Source organism: Natator depressus, chromosome 16, assembly GCF_965152275.1.
Source record: "Natator depressus isolate rNatDep1 chromosome 16, rNatDep2.hap1, whole genome shotgun sequence".
Taxonomy (NCBI): domain Eukaryota; kingdom Metazoa; phylum Chordata; order Testudines; family Cheloniidae; genus Natator; species Natator depressus.
Genome location: NC_134249.1, coordinates 7,005,078 through 7,019,636, shown reverse-complemented (window position 1 = coordinate 7,019,636; position 14,559 = coordinate 7,005,078). Strand labels below are relative to the sequence as shown.

Here is a 14,559-nt window from a genome sequence, read left to right as displayed (position 1 = left end):
AGCCCGCTGCACAGAAATCCATATTTGCTGAGCATATTGTAACTCTTAAGCAAGAAGTCCCTTGTGTATAAACTCATCAGCAAATGACAAAAAGCATAGCAGCGATATAGAGGAAAATGGAGCAACAAATAATCTTCCAGAAACATGTTTGAACTAGTAAATCTCTCACTGTAAGATGCATCTTTGCTGCATTGAGTATATTTCTTGCAGACTTCCAAATCCTTGCAGTCCCTTGAGAGAATGCAAAACCATTACAACGCTGTCCCTTATTACTGCAGACATTCACTTGCACAGATGTCAGTGCCATTTCCCCACACAGTTGTTTGTATTTCGCAGGACACAGAATCCACCAGCATTCAAAGTCTCTGTATTTGAGCTGCTGCATTGTTACAGGCTTCAGGGAGCAGCCAGAGCCAAAGAACATCTGAAAACACTTGTCAGGACATTTACCAAGTGTGAAATATACAATAAGAAGTGGCTGTGCATCAGGTTACAGCACATCACCGCAGTGTGTGAATTGGTCCCCACTTATGCTTCATCATTTGTGTGACAGCAGCACCTACGGGCTCCATGCAGGACTGAGGTCCTCTTGTGTTCAGCCTTACTGTCCGGACAGGCCCTGCCCCGAAGAGCTACAACTTAGGGGCAGGAGCTTCAGCCAGAGTAACCTGGTGCAACTCCATGAAATTCAGCCGAAGTACACCACTTTAAACCATTGATGGAGCCGGCCCTGCTGCTGAGAAATCATTCGTATACAAGACCCTACCATGTGTTAGGAGAAGCCCAGAACTAGTCAGATGCTGGATTTATCACTTGCCTTTTTTTTTTTTTTTTTTTTAAAGTTTACACTAGAAAAGGGTTTCTGCTACTGCTAGTTAACTCTAATTAACCCCTCCCCTTCCTGCCCCTAATTTGGAATCCCTCCCATCTCAGCCCACCCCATCTTCTCCAACTATTTCCCTAACTGTATTTAACCTCTTTCTGCTGGATCCAATCCCAGAAGAAAATATAACACTTGGACCTTAGCATCTGCAAAGCACATTAGCCCTTTGATTCAAGGACACAACACCCTGCGAGGTGGGTCAGTGTCATCACACACAAACACCCACACACGAGGAAATGGCTTTGCACAGGGGGTAGATGACTGGCACATTCTTCATTTCTCCTCCTGAGCCCATAAATCAGATGCTCATGCATCCCCACAATGCCTCAGGACTTGAGCCTCCGCAAATTCCTCCTTCACTTCGGGTGGGAATAAGCTGTTTTGCTGTGGCCTGACTTCTCTAACCAAAGCCTCCCCATCCCCGATTAACAAATCAATGGGGTCCAACAAAGACAGCTCTTGTCCTGCAGCTCTGCAAAGCGCGCCTCTGTCTCCAGCCTTGCGCTGGCACTGTCAGTCCCCCGGACAATACATCTGCCTGGCAGCGTTAGTTCAGAAACTGCTATGGGAGGGTGCTTTGCAGAGGTGAGAGGAGAGCCCGAAGTGCTGGGCCTGCATGAACCTGATGATGGGATCCCATTAGCAACGTTCAGGACACTTGCTTAGGTGCACTGATAAACTAGGGTTTCCTTTCAGGGAGTGGTTAGTCTTTAATAGGATAAGGCAGAATCATAAGGTGGGTATTATGGTACCAGAGTCTGAACCTGCCTGTCGGGGAGCGCATCCGCCCCTGGAGAGGGCAGCTGGGGATGGACCCAGAACAGTGATGCAGTAGGATATGATCTGAAGCATATCCCAAATCAGCGAAGGCCAGGGCTGCCAACCCCAATACACCCTGCATCACGGAGCGCACGCCCCAGTGCCCACCACGACAAGGGGCATCAAGACGCGAACACAGCCAGGAACTCTCAGGGATCTCCCCAGGGTGGAGGTGGTCGGTGTTATCCTGCCTGCTTGCCAATCATGGCCCCTCACCAGTGACTAGCAACCCCCTGACAGACCTGCCTCAGAGCTTGTTGGGATGTTTTTGTATGGTGTGCGACCCTGTCACAGGAGTCTTGGGGGTGTGGGAGCCATGGGAATAAACCCAGACAGTCTAGCATCTGCTGTAAGAAAGCTAGGACACACCTGTACCACACAAAGACCCTCTGATGGTATGGACACGCCTATGACATGGTGAGCACCTCTGTTGGTATGGGCACGCTTGTAACATGGCAAGCACTTCTCTGTTGGCACGGACACGCCTGTGACACGGCGAGCATCCCTGATGCAGCTTTTCCAAAAGGTATATATTGGTTCATTCGTTTATATTTTTTCAAGCAAATACGCCCGTCTCAGTGGAATGTTCCACAAACAGGCAATTTTAACTTCCTCAGCAGCCAATCAGGATTCCCAAACCATCACCCTCTGTCTACACGAACCCCCCAAAATGCTCTGAGCACAACAAGCATGCTTGGACGCTGGCCGGTTTCTAGGAAGGTCACATGACCAGAGACATTACAGAACGTACTCTCCTCTCAAGGCTACTGGAGGACGGTTTTAAGGCTACGTATTGTAAGGCGACTTTACTGGCTCACAATCTGCCATGCCACCCCTTCCCCTTTACACAACGCCAAATCCACAGCCTCCAGAGATGGCTCCGATGAAGGCTGGAGGGCTGAGACACAGGTAGGACTATGGGGGGGTGGGGGGAGCCACACTTCTATCCTGGGCTTCAGAGAGCATCCCCAGCTGAGATTAAATTATCAAGCGTCCCCTCCAGAATCTCTCACCTTCTGTATTTACATCAGAAATTAGTATCATCTTCTTTAAAAAACAAAAACAACCAAGCAAAGACTGCTCAGTGTTGGAATTATTTCTGTTAAAAACTTCAGCTAGAAAAAAAACCCTTGGAGAGTCCACCTTTGTATTTTTCAAGCCACACTTTCTATGTGAGAATGAGAATACAATTAAATAAATACCAGGGCATTACTTCGCTTTTTCACCCTTGCGCTCTTTCTCCTCTCGCCTTTTCTGATGTACAGGTAATTTACAGTTTGAGTCTGACTCCATCAGGGCTCAGAAGAGCCTGGGCAATCATCCAGACAGCTGATTGTCCTTTAGAGCCTCCAAACTCTCTGCTACGTCTTCCAGTTCATCCAGCAGCTCACAGAAAGAGGGCCTCTTAAATGCTTCCACCTGAAAGGGGGAGGAGGAACAAGAGGCTGAAGGGAATTTCCTGCTGGGAGGGGACATGGGGAAAATAGGGCTGACTCTCCCAGGGGCTGCAAGCTAGGCTAGTGGGACATCAAAGCTGCAAACCTGACTGGGGTCTCGACCTTGCAAGTCCTCCCATGGTGCACACAGCAAGGAGCAAAGGGGCGCTGTGCTCCAGGGTGAGGGTGCATGGAAGCAACTTGTGGGCACAAGTAAGGAGAGGCACAAGGCACAGCCCTGGACGCTGAGTGGTGGGAAGTCCCGAGACCCTCTGCACCCTGATTTTCAAGGCAGCAGGGTCCAAAAGGAGTAAGGTGTGAGGGTGTCTGAGATGTGGACATCAGCATGACCCTCCCTCCCAGCTATGCTGTCCCCTCTTTGCCTCTTGTCAGAAGTAACTTCTTAGCAGCTTTATCACGTTAACACAGAACCAAGCCCACCCGCTCATCCATTTTGCCTTGAACTTGTTTGTATGATGTGTCGCACCTGCTCTATGGAGAATCAAGCCCCTGGTTACAGCTGACTTTGGCACGGCATTTGCATAGGGGTCTAACAACGTCAAGGACACTGAAGCTTAAGACCCTCCTGGTTCTCCTCTCTCCTGCATCTGGTGTTACTCCAGTGTGAGGGGAGTCTCTGGCTCTCTCCGGGAAACTCACCCCTGTATGGCAGCCCTTTGCACCACTAACCCAGTGCAAAGGACCTGCAAAAGGGCCATCAGGCATCGGAGCCACCGAGCTGGTAAAGCCCTAGGACAGGGTATGTTCCAGGTCTGGGGTCAGGAGAGGTCATGCATGCTGGTAACGCCGTGCCCCTGCCATGGCAGCAGAGGTGCCAGTGAAGCTGCCCAAGGCACTGCACTCACCAGGGCTGAGTGGCTGAATGGGGCCCTAGAGGCACCTGAGCGGGGGATGTGCAAGCTGCCTCTCCTCTGCACGGAGAAGAATAAGGCCGGTCGTGTTTCTCAGACTGGGCCTTGAAACTATTCATGCACAGAAGCCCAGAGCCTCACAGATATTTAGGCACCTAATTCTCATTGAAATCGGTGGGAATTAGGTGCCTAGTGTCTTTGAGGATCTGGACCAGAATCCAACCCAAAATGTGCAGGGCCAGGGGATTTGAGGGGAAGGTTTTCAAAGCCACAAAGCAGGCAAGTGCCCAGTTCCCATTGCCTTCCAGTGGGAGTCGAGTGTCTGGCCACCCTTTGTGCCTTTGATAAGCTCCCCCTGAATCCCTCCCGACACATCTCATCCTGAGCAGACCTGGCCATGGCAGGCATTTTGCATCGTCAAGTTCTTGACTTTCCCTTTGAAGTGCTGCGCAGCGCGAGCCCTGTGGGAAGGTCCTCCACCTTGTATGACACAGACCCGCTCTCTGCAAGCCGCCTGAATCATCCCCAGCCACTTCTCCTCATGTCAGCCTTAGAGATGCAGGAGCTAAAGACATGTGACTTGAAGCCAGCTACCAACTCTGATTCACCATTTTGATTCTAGAATAAACTAATGACACATCTTGAGGATTGTTGCTGCAGCTTCTTTTAATTTGCTGCCGTTGAGTTCCAAAGTAATTAGTTGGAATATAGTCACAGAACTCTCTGCTGTCTGCCTGGGTGAGAAACTGCCTTTGTTTCTTCCTCCTTGCAAATAATATGGTGAGTTTTTGCCTCATTTCTAGCCTGCCCCGTACGGCCTGGCAACAGAGCTGCTCCAGCCAGCACAGTGAGGCATCTTTGCTATTTCTGTGACATTTTATTTTAAAAACCAGAAGTTAAAGGAAAATGAAAAAGCAAAAGATGATGTGGTGTGACCGGTGGGCCCCGGAGAACAAATTTGTAAAGTCAGCAATGCAGGCAGACCACATCCTCTAGGTCCTGTCTCTCCATCTGCATCCTTGCCATTTGTATATCAGACATCTGTGTATGCCAGTGGCCATCTAACCTTTTTTTGCTGTGGGACCAAGTCACTGCACAGAGAAGGGAGGGGATTTTGAGAGAGACTCCTGGGAAAATACCTGCCGTTTCCTCCATTACTGCCAGTGCAAAAACCATTTGGTGCAGCGGGTAAGTTTGACAATGACACCCGGATTCAAAACCTGCCCCTGTGTTGCCAGATTCCCTCAAGTTTTCTCATTACTCTGCCGTTGTCACACACCGGCTAAGTGTCCTCTTGTAGCGGTTAGTCTACATAGAGGATAAAACCTCCCCTCCGCTGCCAGGTCCCCGAGTCACTCCTTTCCCTCAAGTGGCAGAGGGCTGTGACGAAGGGGAAGGGCTCAGTCCCCACTGGGGTTGAAGGGCAGTTTGAGTTCTCACACACAGCAAGTGAGATGGTAAAACTGAAAGAGAGAGAAAGGAAACCGAGGGAGAAACCTACCCGACAGCAACTAGCGGCTAGGTCCAAAACCCGCTTGGGACATTCACTGATCATTCCTTGGAAAGCTGCAACGTCCAGGCCATAATCCTGGTGGAGAAGACAGACAACGAGATTCTGGGTCAATGACAGGCGAGGGGGAGGGGATGGTCTGACTGGGCAGGGCGTGGGCTGTGGGAAAGCGCTTTGCACCGAGGAACGGGATTGTGACGCCTCAGAACAATTGCAGGGCTCAGGATATGGCTTTTTCCAGGTGGCTGGCCAGGGACAAGGAACCTGACGGATGTTTTACCCTCCCTCTGGAGGCACTTCCCAGTCCCTGAAGCTCGACCCCACCAGTGGCCACGTGAACCTCAGTGAGAAGCAGGAGACATGGTATGGAAGAGTCGGATCACAAACCAACCCCTATGCCCTTCCTTCGCACCTCGCATCAAAGGATCTCAAAGCACTGATCCATGGATTAAGATTCACGACCCCTCTATCATAGCCATTACGTTAATGGCTAAGCACACACACGTACCAAAGTAACAGGCACTTTAGAAAAACGATCAATTTATTGATAAGTAGTGGAGCCAGGAAAAGACTCAGACTCCCCCAGTTCCTAGCCGTGCGCGCTCACCCTTAGGCAACGCTGTTCCTCCAGCGTAAATGATTTGAAATGGATTCAGAAATTACAAGGAAGCATGGTCCAGTGGTTAGGACACTAGACCTGGACTCAGGTGACCCAGGTTCAAATTCCTGCTCTGCCCCAAACTTCCTGTGTCACTTGGGGCCAGATTTTCAGTTCCCTATCCAGATAGGCTTCTCGTGGGGGTTTTAAATGCTCTTTTAGGTGCCTAATTCCCAAGCTGGCACTTTTGAAAATTCCCCTGGGTGCCTCTCTGCGTCTTTAGGCGCCGATGTACCTTTCAAATCTGGCCCGTAATCTCTGGGTGCCTTAGCTCCCTATCTGTAAATGGAGATGACAGCGCTGCCCTGTTGCGCATGGGTGAGGACAAATACATTCAAGATTATGAGGTGCTTAGGCACCGTGGTGACGGGGGCCACCATGTCAGCACCTGAGCTGGAGATGAGTAAGTAGCAGCCAGTCAGTGAGCTCCATCCTGGGAGGTGATGAGCACTACTGTCAACGTGAAATCCAGGCTTTCAGCTGGAGCTCAGCCCTTCGTAGCACTTTCTGTGTCTGTAGCGTCATCCTTTGAGGCACCACTTTCTGACATAGAATTCCCTTCCTCTCACGCACACAGATGGAGAGTTTAGTCTCTCCCCAGTCTCAGGTTATTTTGAGTTCTTTCCTTCCTTCTTTCCCTCCTAAGCAGGGCGGCTCGGGAAAGGGCATTTCCATCCCAGGGGAAGTTCCAACAGCGCCACGTCGGTTTGGACAAAACCGTTGAAATAGAAAAGAACTTCGTGGAAAGGGAAGTCATGCCTGAGCATTTCTGACTCGGCGATGTTGAACCAAGCCAACGACTGTGCCATTTTAAAAATGGAAACAATATTTCACCCTTTCCATGCAAAAGGCCACACCGTTCCAGTTCAGAACATCGATATGGAACGACTATTTGTGCTTTGAATTGACCATTCCACTTAAAAGCTGAAACGTCAATTCAAAACGGTATGTCTGGAAGAGAGGTTTGAGATGAAAAACATAGGGAACCAAAATGGTACTTCAGAAAAACTGATTACATTTGACCAAAGCTGATGCTTTTCCCACCAAAAATGTAGGTGGCAACTAATAACGTGTGTGTGTGTGTAAGAAACCATAGGCACCCAATCTGTTAACTTCAGAGCATGCAGGATCCACCCGTCAGACCTGAGCTGCAGTAATAACTACCTGCGTTCTGGGAAGCACTTCGGGGTCAGCGGGGATTCTGCCCAGTATTTCACACAGGACTATGCCAAATGAGAACACATCAACCTGCAAGAGGGGGCAGAAACACAGAGTGAGGGGGGGCTCTAGTGTGTACAGAAGCAAAGGGTCAGAAAGAGGACGGCAGACCGAGCGACCCTGCTTTGAGGTCACCCAAAAGCAAGGGTGTGGGCAGGGAAACGTGTAACAAGAGAACAATCCCTTGCCTTTCATTCTCTGCCTGCCTTCACCAAGCTGCTCTGTTCCTTTCAACATACAGCGCAGGGAACTGCAGGAGGTGCTGTCTTTCAGCTGAGACATAAAACAGAGGGACTCACTGCACATGGCCAAACACCCAGTGACACCTCTTTCATAGATTCCAAGGCCTAAGGGATCATTGTGATCATCTAGTCTGACCTCCTGCATAGCCAGGCCATAGAACTGCCTCACAATAATTCCTAGAGCAGATCTATAAGATAAACACCCAAAACACTGCAAAAGGGAGGGGTATTAATCCCAGTGTCCTCAGCTAATTCAGATGTGGATAACTGCATATGATATTCTTCTTCCCTTCCTGTCCCTAAAGCTTCGTTCAATGTTGCTGGCACCTTTATAGTGGCAGCCACATTACCACCCCAGAACTGGCTGCATTTCAATGGAGGACAGAGCGATCACAATAGTTACATAGATGTGTAGTTACCAAACAGCCTGCTCAAGTGTTTTCTTTAACAGAGGCTTCACCAGCTCTTTCTCCAAAGTAAGGAGAACACGTCCCACAAGCAGCCATAATTGACCCAGGCCAGTCAAGCATCAGAACCTCTTGTCTCCAAAGGAACTTTCCTAGGCAAGCTTGCATGGCTCCCTAACTCATTGGAGAGCTGGAGAGAGCAGAGTTGGGATGAAAGAAGGGAGAGCAATACCCATTATGGGAAGTGGAGCTTTCCTGTCCTCTCCCACCTATCCCAGGGAGAAAGATTCTCCAGCACAGCACTTGTGCCCTCACTCTGAAGGGTCTGACCAGAAACCTCTCCATGCTTGGTGACACTCAGCCAGGCCTCGGACCCCACTGGTGTGGAGCTGATCCTGCCAGGGACCCATAAACTCATAACCAAGTCAACATCACAGAGCCACCATCTGGAAGAGAAGCTAACACTACTGATTGTGCGGGAGGCTCTGGAGAGCGACGGGGGGACCTGACCTGGGCCTTGTGGACACACGACGGGCAGGGAGGCAGAACTGTACCTTCCTGTCGTACGGCTCCCCCCGCAGCATTTCAGGGGCCATCCAGAAGGCGGAGCCCACCAGGGACAGCTTCCTCTCCGGGTTCTTCATGGGCAGCTCCACCACCTCTCTGGCCAGACCGAAATCCGTCACCAAGGCTTCCCGGCCCCGCTGGGTCACGCGAATGAGGCAGTTCTGAAACGAGTCCCCCAGGGCTGCTCGTCTGAGATTCCCACGTATAGAGCACCTGAGCCTTTTTCTCCCCATCCCGCCCCCCCCACCCCCTTGCAACGCACCCACCTCATGCACTAGACCAGCTTTCAGCTGCGCTGGGGAGGCACAGAGTGCCCATTAGCATCAACAGGGGCGGAGGGGACAGAATTTTTTCGGGATGCTCATGCAGGATGGAGCCTTTCGGATGACCGGTCCCAGCCATAGCTTGCAGCACCATGTACACAGCCCTAGACAGATCTGAACTGACCCTCACCACCCCCAGGGGGGCTGTGCTCGCCCAATGAAAAACTGCACCAAGAGTGTTTTGAGTGACTTGTCCAAGGCTGCACAGCGAGTCGATGGCAGAGTGAGGACTAGGTCGCAGGAGCTCCTGCCTCCCACTTCCTGTACAAACCACTAGCCCAGACCGCCTCTCCTGTCATAATGCTCTTTGTTCAGTGCTTACCCCTCCCAAAGAGATGGGCTCTGATCCCCCACAGCAGGGTATCTTCCTAAAACCAGTTCTGAGTTCCCTGGCAAGGGGTTGCAGAGACAGCAATACCATGGCCAGTACGCCAGGCTCAGGTCCTGCTCTGCTACCCCTCTTTGCACACGGCTTTTGTGTTTCTCTTTATCTTAACCCAGCAGGAAAGGAGCCATTCTGCAGAACATTTCCTGCTGCAGGAGAACAACACGAGTCTCACACCCATGAGCCACGCCCCATCCAGAGCTGCTTGGCCTGTCAACTTCAAAGTGTCCGTGTGCGTGTCCGTGTGTGTGTCCGTCCGTCCAGGAGTGACGGGAAACCAGCATGGTTTCCAGAGTTGTAAGGACCTTCCTTGCACCTCCATCCTTCCCCACTCCCCTCACATGGAGCCTTTTAAAAGCACAGAGGACGCTGTGGGATGGAAAAGACGGGTAAAGAAGGAGGTAGATGAAAGGGGTGGAAGAGAATTTATTCAGTGGAAAGAAGCACTTTCTCCAAATCTCTCCTCCCACCCCACACAGGGAAAGGACCTCCTGCAGGAACCGCCTGTGGAAGCCACAGGACCCTGTCAGCCCATGGGCCATGACCCTGATACTGCAACTGCAAATCCTCTGAAACCCACAAACAGCAGCAGTGACATGGGCCACCTTTCCCTGCTCCATCCAGACGCCAGAATCAAACCCCATCAGAGGAAAGGCCCCGATCCTGCTGTGAACTACGTGCTGAAGGCAAAGTCTCTACACACCTGGCCCCACTAAAGAACACGCAGACTGGACAGTGGCGTTTCAAGAGACGATGGGCAGATTCTGCAGTGACAGAGCTGCTAGAGACAGACAGATCCTGGCTGAGCCCCCTGCTGATCTCAGCCCTTCAGCACAGCCCGACTCCTTCCCCTGCGCAGGGGCAGTGCTAAAAGACTGGGGTCAGCAGGTGGCTTTGTCCAGCAGGGAGGCCAGAATTCAAGGGGTGCAACCTTTCGCTCCCCAACCCTTCAGCGCGGCCTCAGGGCATAGAGGATGTTTTCAAGTTTACTAAACATTCTTTCCTCCATCTGTTTCGGGAGGAGTGGAAGGGGCATTTACATTTGTCTCTTTCCAATAGGCAAGTAATTGAAAGGCATCGCCTTTATTCCTCTCTAGCAGATTCTCATGCAATTATCACAGGCCCATGTAAGTCTCTTCTCTCCTCGCTTTCACCTGCTCTCTCCTGGATCCCAGCCCCCGTGTCCCACCTCTGGTTTTAAAAGAAAATCAAAAGAAGGAACCCACAGCATTAAACTTCGTTCTTTTCTCAACTTGTTGCCTTTTTTCCTGTCCTCCCATCCCCCGATATTAATCCTGATAGTTACCCAGAAACCTGTGAAGTTCATTTTTTCCACCAATATGCCCCCGTTTTTTAATGTTTGTAATGAGCACCAGCAAATTCCTGGGAAATTTTAAACAAAATAAAACCTGGAAACGAAGGGCCTTAATTGTAGCTCACCAGTCCGAGGGCACACATCAATCGCTCAGGAAACCAGTGCCTAGAATTTGCTGCTTTTAAAAGAAGGGCTCATTTTTAGCAGTGACCCTGGGAACATGAGAGGTCTGGGCTGAGATTTTCAAGGCCACCTAAGGGAGATGCAAGCGCAAATCCCTTAAATATTAATGAGAATTAGGCATCTAAATGGAAGCCTTGTTCAGTTTTCGTAAATAGAGGAGACGGTCTAAAATCAGGACAGCTCCCCCCCACAACTAAACTTTGTGAGGGGGTTGATAGAATCGGACCTGGTTTGGGTTTTTCAAACTGCACAGTGCGCATACACGTACGTACACACACACCCCTCATCTTGTGGCAAAGTCCTATCGAATTGGACAGAAAACAAGAACATTTCTATAGGACTTTGTGGACTATGCTACACATTGAGCAGAGAAATAAATCCCTGCTATAGAATGGTTCATGCAACCTCTAGACAGCAGATCATTTTCTATTAAACCCTATGCCAGTAGGCTTTGGAGAGTAATTCCTATAGAATCCTGTTCAATTTCTACAGAAACCTATTGGTTGCATCTCTGTCAAATTCTGTAGGACGGTCTGGTCAGAGTAAGGCAGGTTTGGAAAAAACAAACAGCTGCTTCAGATGGCTGGATGTCACTATCGAGTGGATTTAATGCCTGCATCCCCTCCCCACCCTCCCATATCCTAGGCTGTCAGCACTGCAGGGAAACGGAGAAATTCCTATCAGGGCCAAACAACTGCAGAGAGACACACATGATGTGCAGTGACATTCTGAAACGTGCACTGGCTTTCTGAGCAGGACCGGGGTGGCTCTGATTTTACAATGAGTTAATGCAACATGCAGATACATTTACGGGAAAATACATTTCAATGGATTTTATAGGACATCAGCAAGGAAAGCCAGAGGCAGATTGAACCTGTTTGCCAGGCTGTTTCCCACTGGAGTTTGTGTTTTGATGGCTGACGATTAAGCTGGGCAAACAGCTGTGGGGATAATGAAGCCAACCTAGCATCCTGTATTGATATTCCTCAGCCTTGTAATGCGTGGCTGGCCACATCCATCAATATTTCAAGGTTCCGCTGAGACGCTCAGGGAACATCAATGGAGGAGTCACGACACAGTACCAGCAAACAGATCACTACGTGCCTAGCTTCGACTGCAAAGGATCATGGGAATTGCTTCAGTAAAAGCTCAGTGGACTCTGGTCAGATCCGGGTTCTAGGTCAGACACTCAGCTGGTGTAGATCAGTGTTGCTCCGCTGAAGTCAATGGGAGATCTGATCACTGTCTTGGTGGCATCACTGTGTTTCTATAAAGCTGCCATCCTCCCTCCCCTCCAAGGCAGGGGTCCTCAACCTTTTTCTTTCTGAGGCCCCCCTAACATGCTATAAAAAATCCACAGCCCACCTCTGCCACAACAGCTGTTTTTCTGCATATAAAAGCCAGGGCCGGCGTTAGGGGATAGCAAGCAGGGCAATTGCCCGGGGCCCCACGCCACAGGGGATCCCACGAAGCTAAGCTGCTCAGGCTTCACCTTCAGGCCTGTGTGGTGGGGCTCGGGACAGCTGGGCTTTGGCTTTTTGCCCTGAGCCACAGTGAATCTATTGCCAGCCCTGTTTGGCGGACCCCCTGAAACCCGCTCACGGCCCCCAAGGGGGCCTCGGACCCCTAGTTGAGAACTGCTGCTCTAAGGGAACTTGGGCTGATAGGCAGAGCGGATGAATTTGACGGCTCATCCCCAGGCTCACGATTTTGTAAGTCCACCTGCAGAGGTGAGAGAGGCTGGCTTGACAGCCCTGGAGAATGGAGCCCTCTATGAGAGGCAGTGCGATCCAGTGACTAGAGCTCTGGACTGGGACTCGGTAGAGCTGGATTCTATTCCTGGCTCTGCCATTGGCCAGTTGGGTGACCTTGGGCCAATCATGTCCTCTCCCCATGCCTCAGTTTCCCCACCTGTAAAATGGGGATGATGACACTCACCCTCCTTTGTAAATCCTTTTATAGCACTAGATATTATTATTATTACTGACACACAGGCAGCATCCCCCAGCCCTTGCCAGAGCATCTGACGATAATGCTGGGAGCTGGCGTCTTCTCTCAAGCCTCTGCCAGGGGCTCTCAAAGCACTTTGCACCCATTAGTCGATGGAGCCAGAGACCCTCCTGCCCCTGAATCCACTGAGCATCATTATCCTCATTCTAGAGATGAGGAAAGGAACAGAGGGGAAGTGACTCACCCAGGGTCCCCCAGTGGGGGAGCAGAGGAATGGGGAACAGACCCCAGGTCTGCTGAATCCCACTGCTGTGCTTAGCCACGTGAGAACCGATCTCTCACCCTGACCCACAAGGGCCATCTCTAGGGCCCAGCAGGGAATTCAGCCTGCAGGTCTCTCAGTCTCTGCTCAGCCTCCCAGCAAGGGGACCATTAGAGCCAAAGTCATCCTAAGCAAAGCTCCACTGACGTAAATGGATTTATACCAGGGGTGGATTTGGCCCTAACTGGAGGAATCTCCCTGCAGATCAATCTGCCAGGGTTAGAGCCACACGGCCCATAATAATGCAATGGAGAAACAGGCCCCTCGAGCGTCACAATCACCCCACGCAGCCGCAGACAGAAACCATGTCTAATGAGAAGTGTGGATGATGAGCAGAAAAACAGCAAAGGATGGCACAGCCCAGAACTGCTCTCCACGCCCAGTACTGCAGGGCCAGGACAGCTGCAGCACAAGGCAGAGATTCTGTTCCACCAGTTCCCGACACCAGAGTCTCGGTTATTTCGTTGGTGACGGCTGCAATGCGATGCCCCTGTGGAGGTCATCAGCATGGAGCGAAATCAAACCTGGGACCTCTGGATCTGAAAGCACAAGCCTCTACTGCAGTGGTCCCCAAACTTTTCAGGGTTGTGTCCCCCCCTTACCCCTGTCCGCGCCCCTGCCCAGTTGGGGATGTGGCTCCCGGGGCAGGGACGCAGACACAGGTAAAGGGATTGCAGCTGGGGCTGGGAGTAGGGCCGGGGCTGGGAGTGGAGCCATGGCCAGGGGCAAAGGCTGGGGGTGGGACCAGAGCTGCAGCCAGGCCGCGACGAGGGCCAGCAGCCAGACCCACAGCTGGGTGCGACTCCACTCCCGGACCTGCCCCCAGCCTCGGCCCCAGGCCAGGAATGGAGCTTCTGCCATTGACCAAGGCAGGGGTCAGGAGCGGTGTCACAAGCAGGCTGCAGTGGAGGCTGGCAGCCCAACCCACAGCCAGGTGTGGAGCCATGGGACAGGGACAAGCGTAGGGCCGGGAGCTGCTCCATCTGCTGGAGGAATTAAAAGCCCGGGAATTAGCTCATTTGGGTGGCAGAGCCAGAGGTGAGCAGACCTGCAGCCCACAGCTCCAGCAGAGCAGAAGGAAGCGTAAGACTCTGATACAGCTGCCCAAAGGGGCCCTCCCTGAGGGAAGGGGGGGACCCACCCCGGAGACAACTACCCTGTGGACCTTGGACAGTGCTAACCCCCTCTTACCTACTGTGGTTTGGGTTTCCCCACTAGGGGAAAGCCTTGGACTAAATTGACCCAGGGGGTGTAAGGGATGAGAGGAAGAAGCATGGGGAGGACAGCCTTAAGCAGCCTTGGTTGCCAGACTACTGGTAGCCCAAAGGGCCCTGGGTCGGAGTCTGGTGGAGTGGGAGGGGCCAGGCTCCCATCCCCACAACCCCCTTGGCAGCCAGGAGTTGCAGGCGTGACCACTAGGCCACGCTCCCCAAGTGGGAACCGTCACAGCTACACATATAAAACAGAAA

General features: G+C 51.5%; 1 protein-coding gene across 2 annotated transcripts in view; it reads right to left on the bottom strand.

Annotated features, from left to right (window-relative positions):
- Positions 1-926: 926 nt before the first annotated feature.
- LOC142000071 (dual specificity testis-specific protein kinase 1-like) overlaps positions 927-14,559 on the bottom strand; it is a 63,878-nt gene continuing 50,245 nt past the window's right edge. For both annotated transcript variants that reach the window (XM_074974127.1, XM_074974126.1), the window contains exons 6-9: positions 8,600-8,773; positions 7,343-7,426; positions 5,512-5,598; positions 927-3,121 (exon numbers count right to left, since the gene is read on the bottom strand). In XM_074974127.1, coding sequence (XP_074830228.1) covers positions 3,020-3,121; positions 5,512-5,598; positions 7,343-7,426; positions 8,600-8,773 — 447 coding nt within the window. In that variant the 3' untranslated portion in view covers positions 927-3,019. The remainder of the gene's footprint in view (positions 3,122-5,511; positions 5,599-7,342; positions 7,427-8,599; positions 8,774-14,559) is intronic.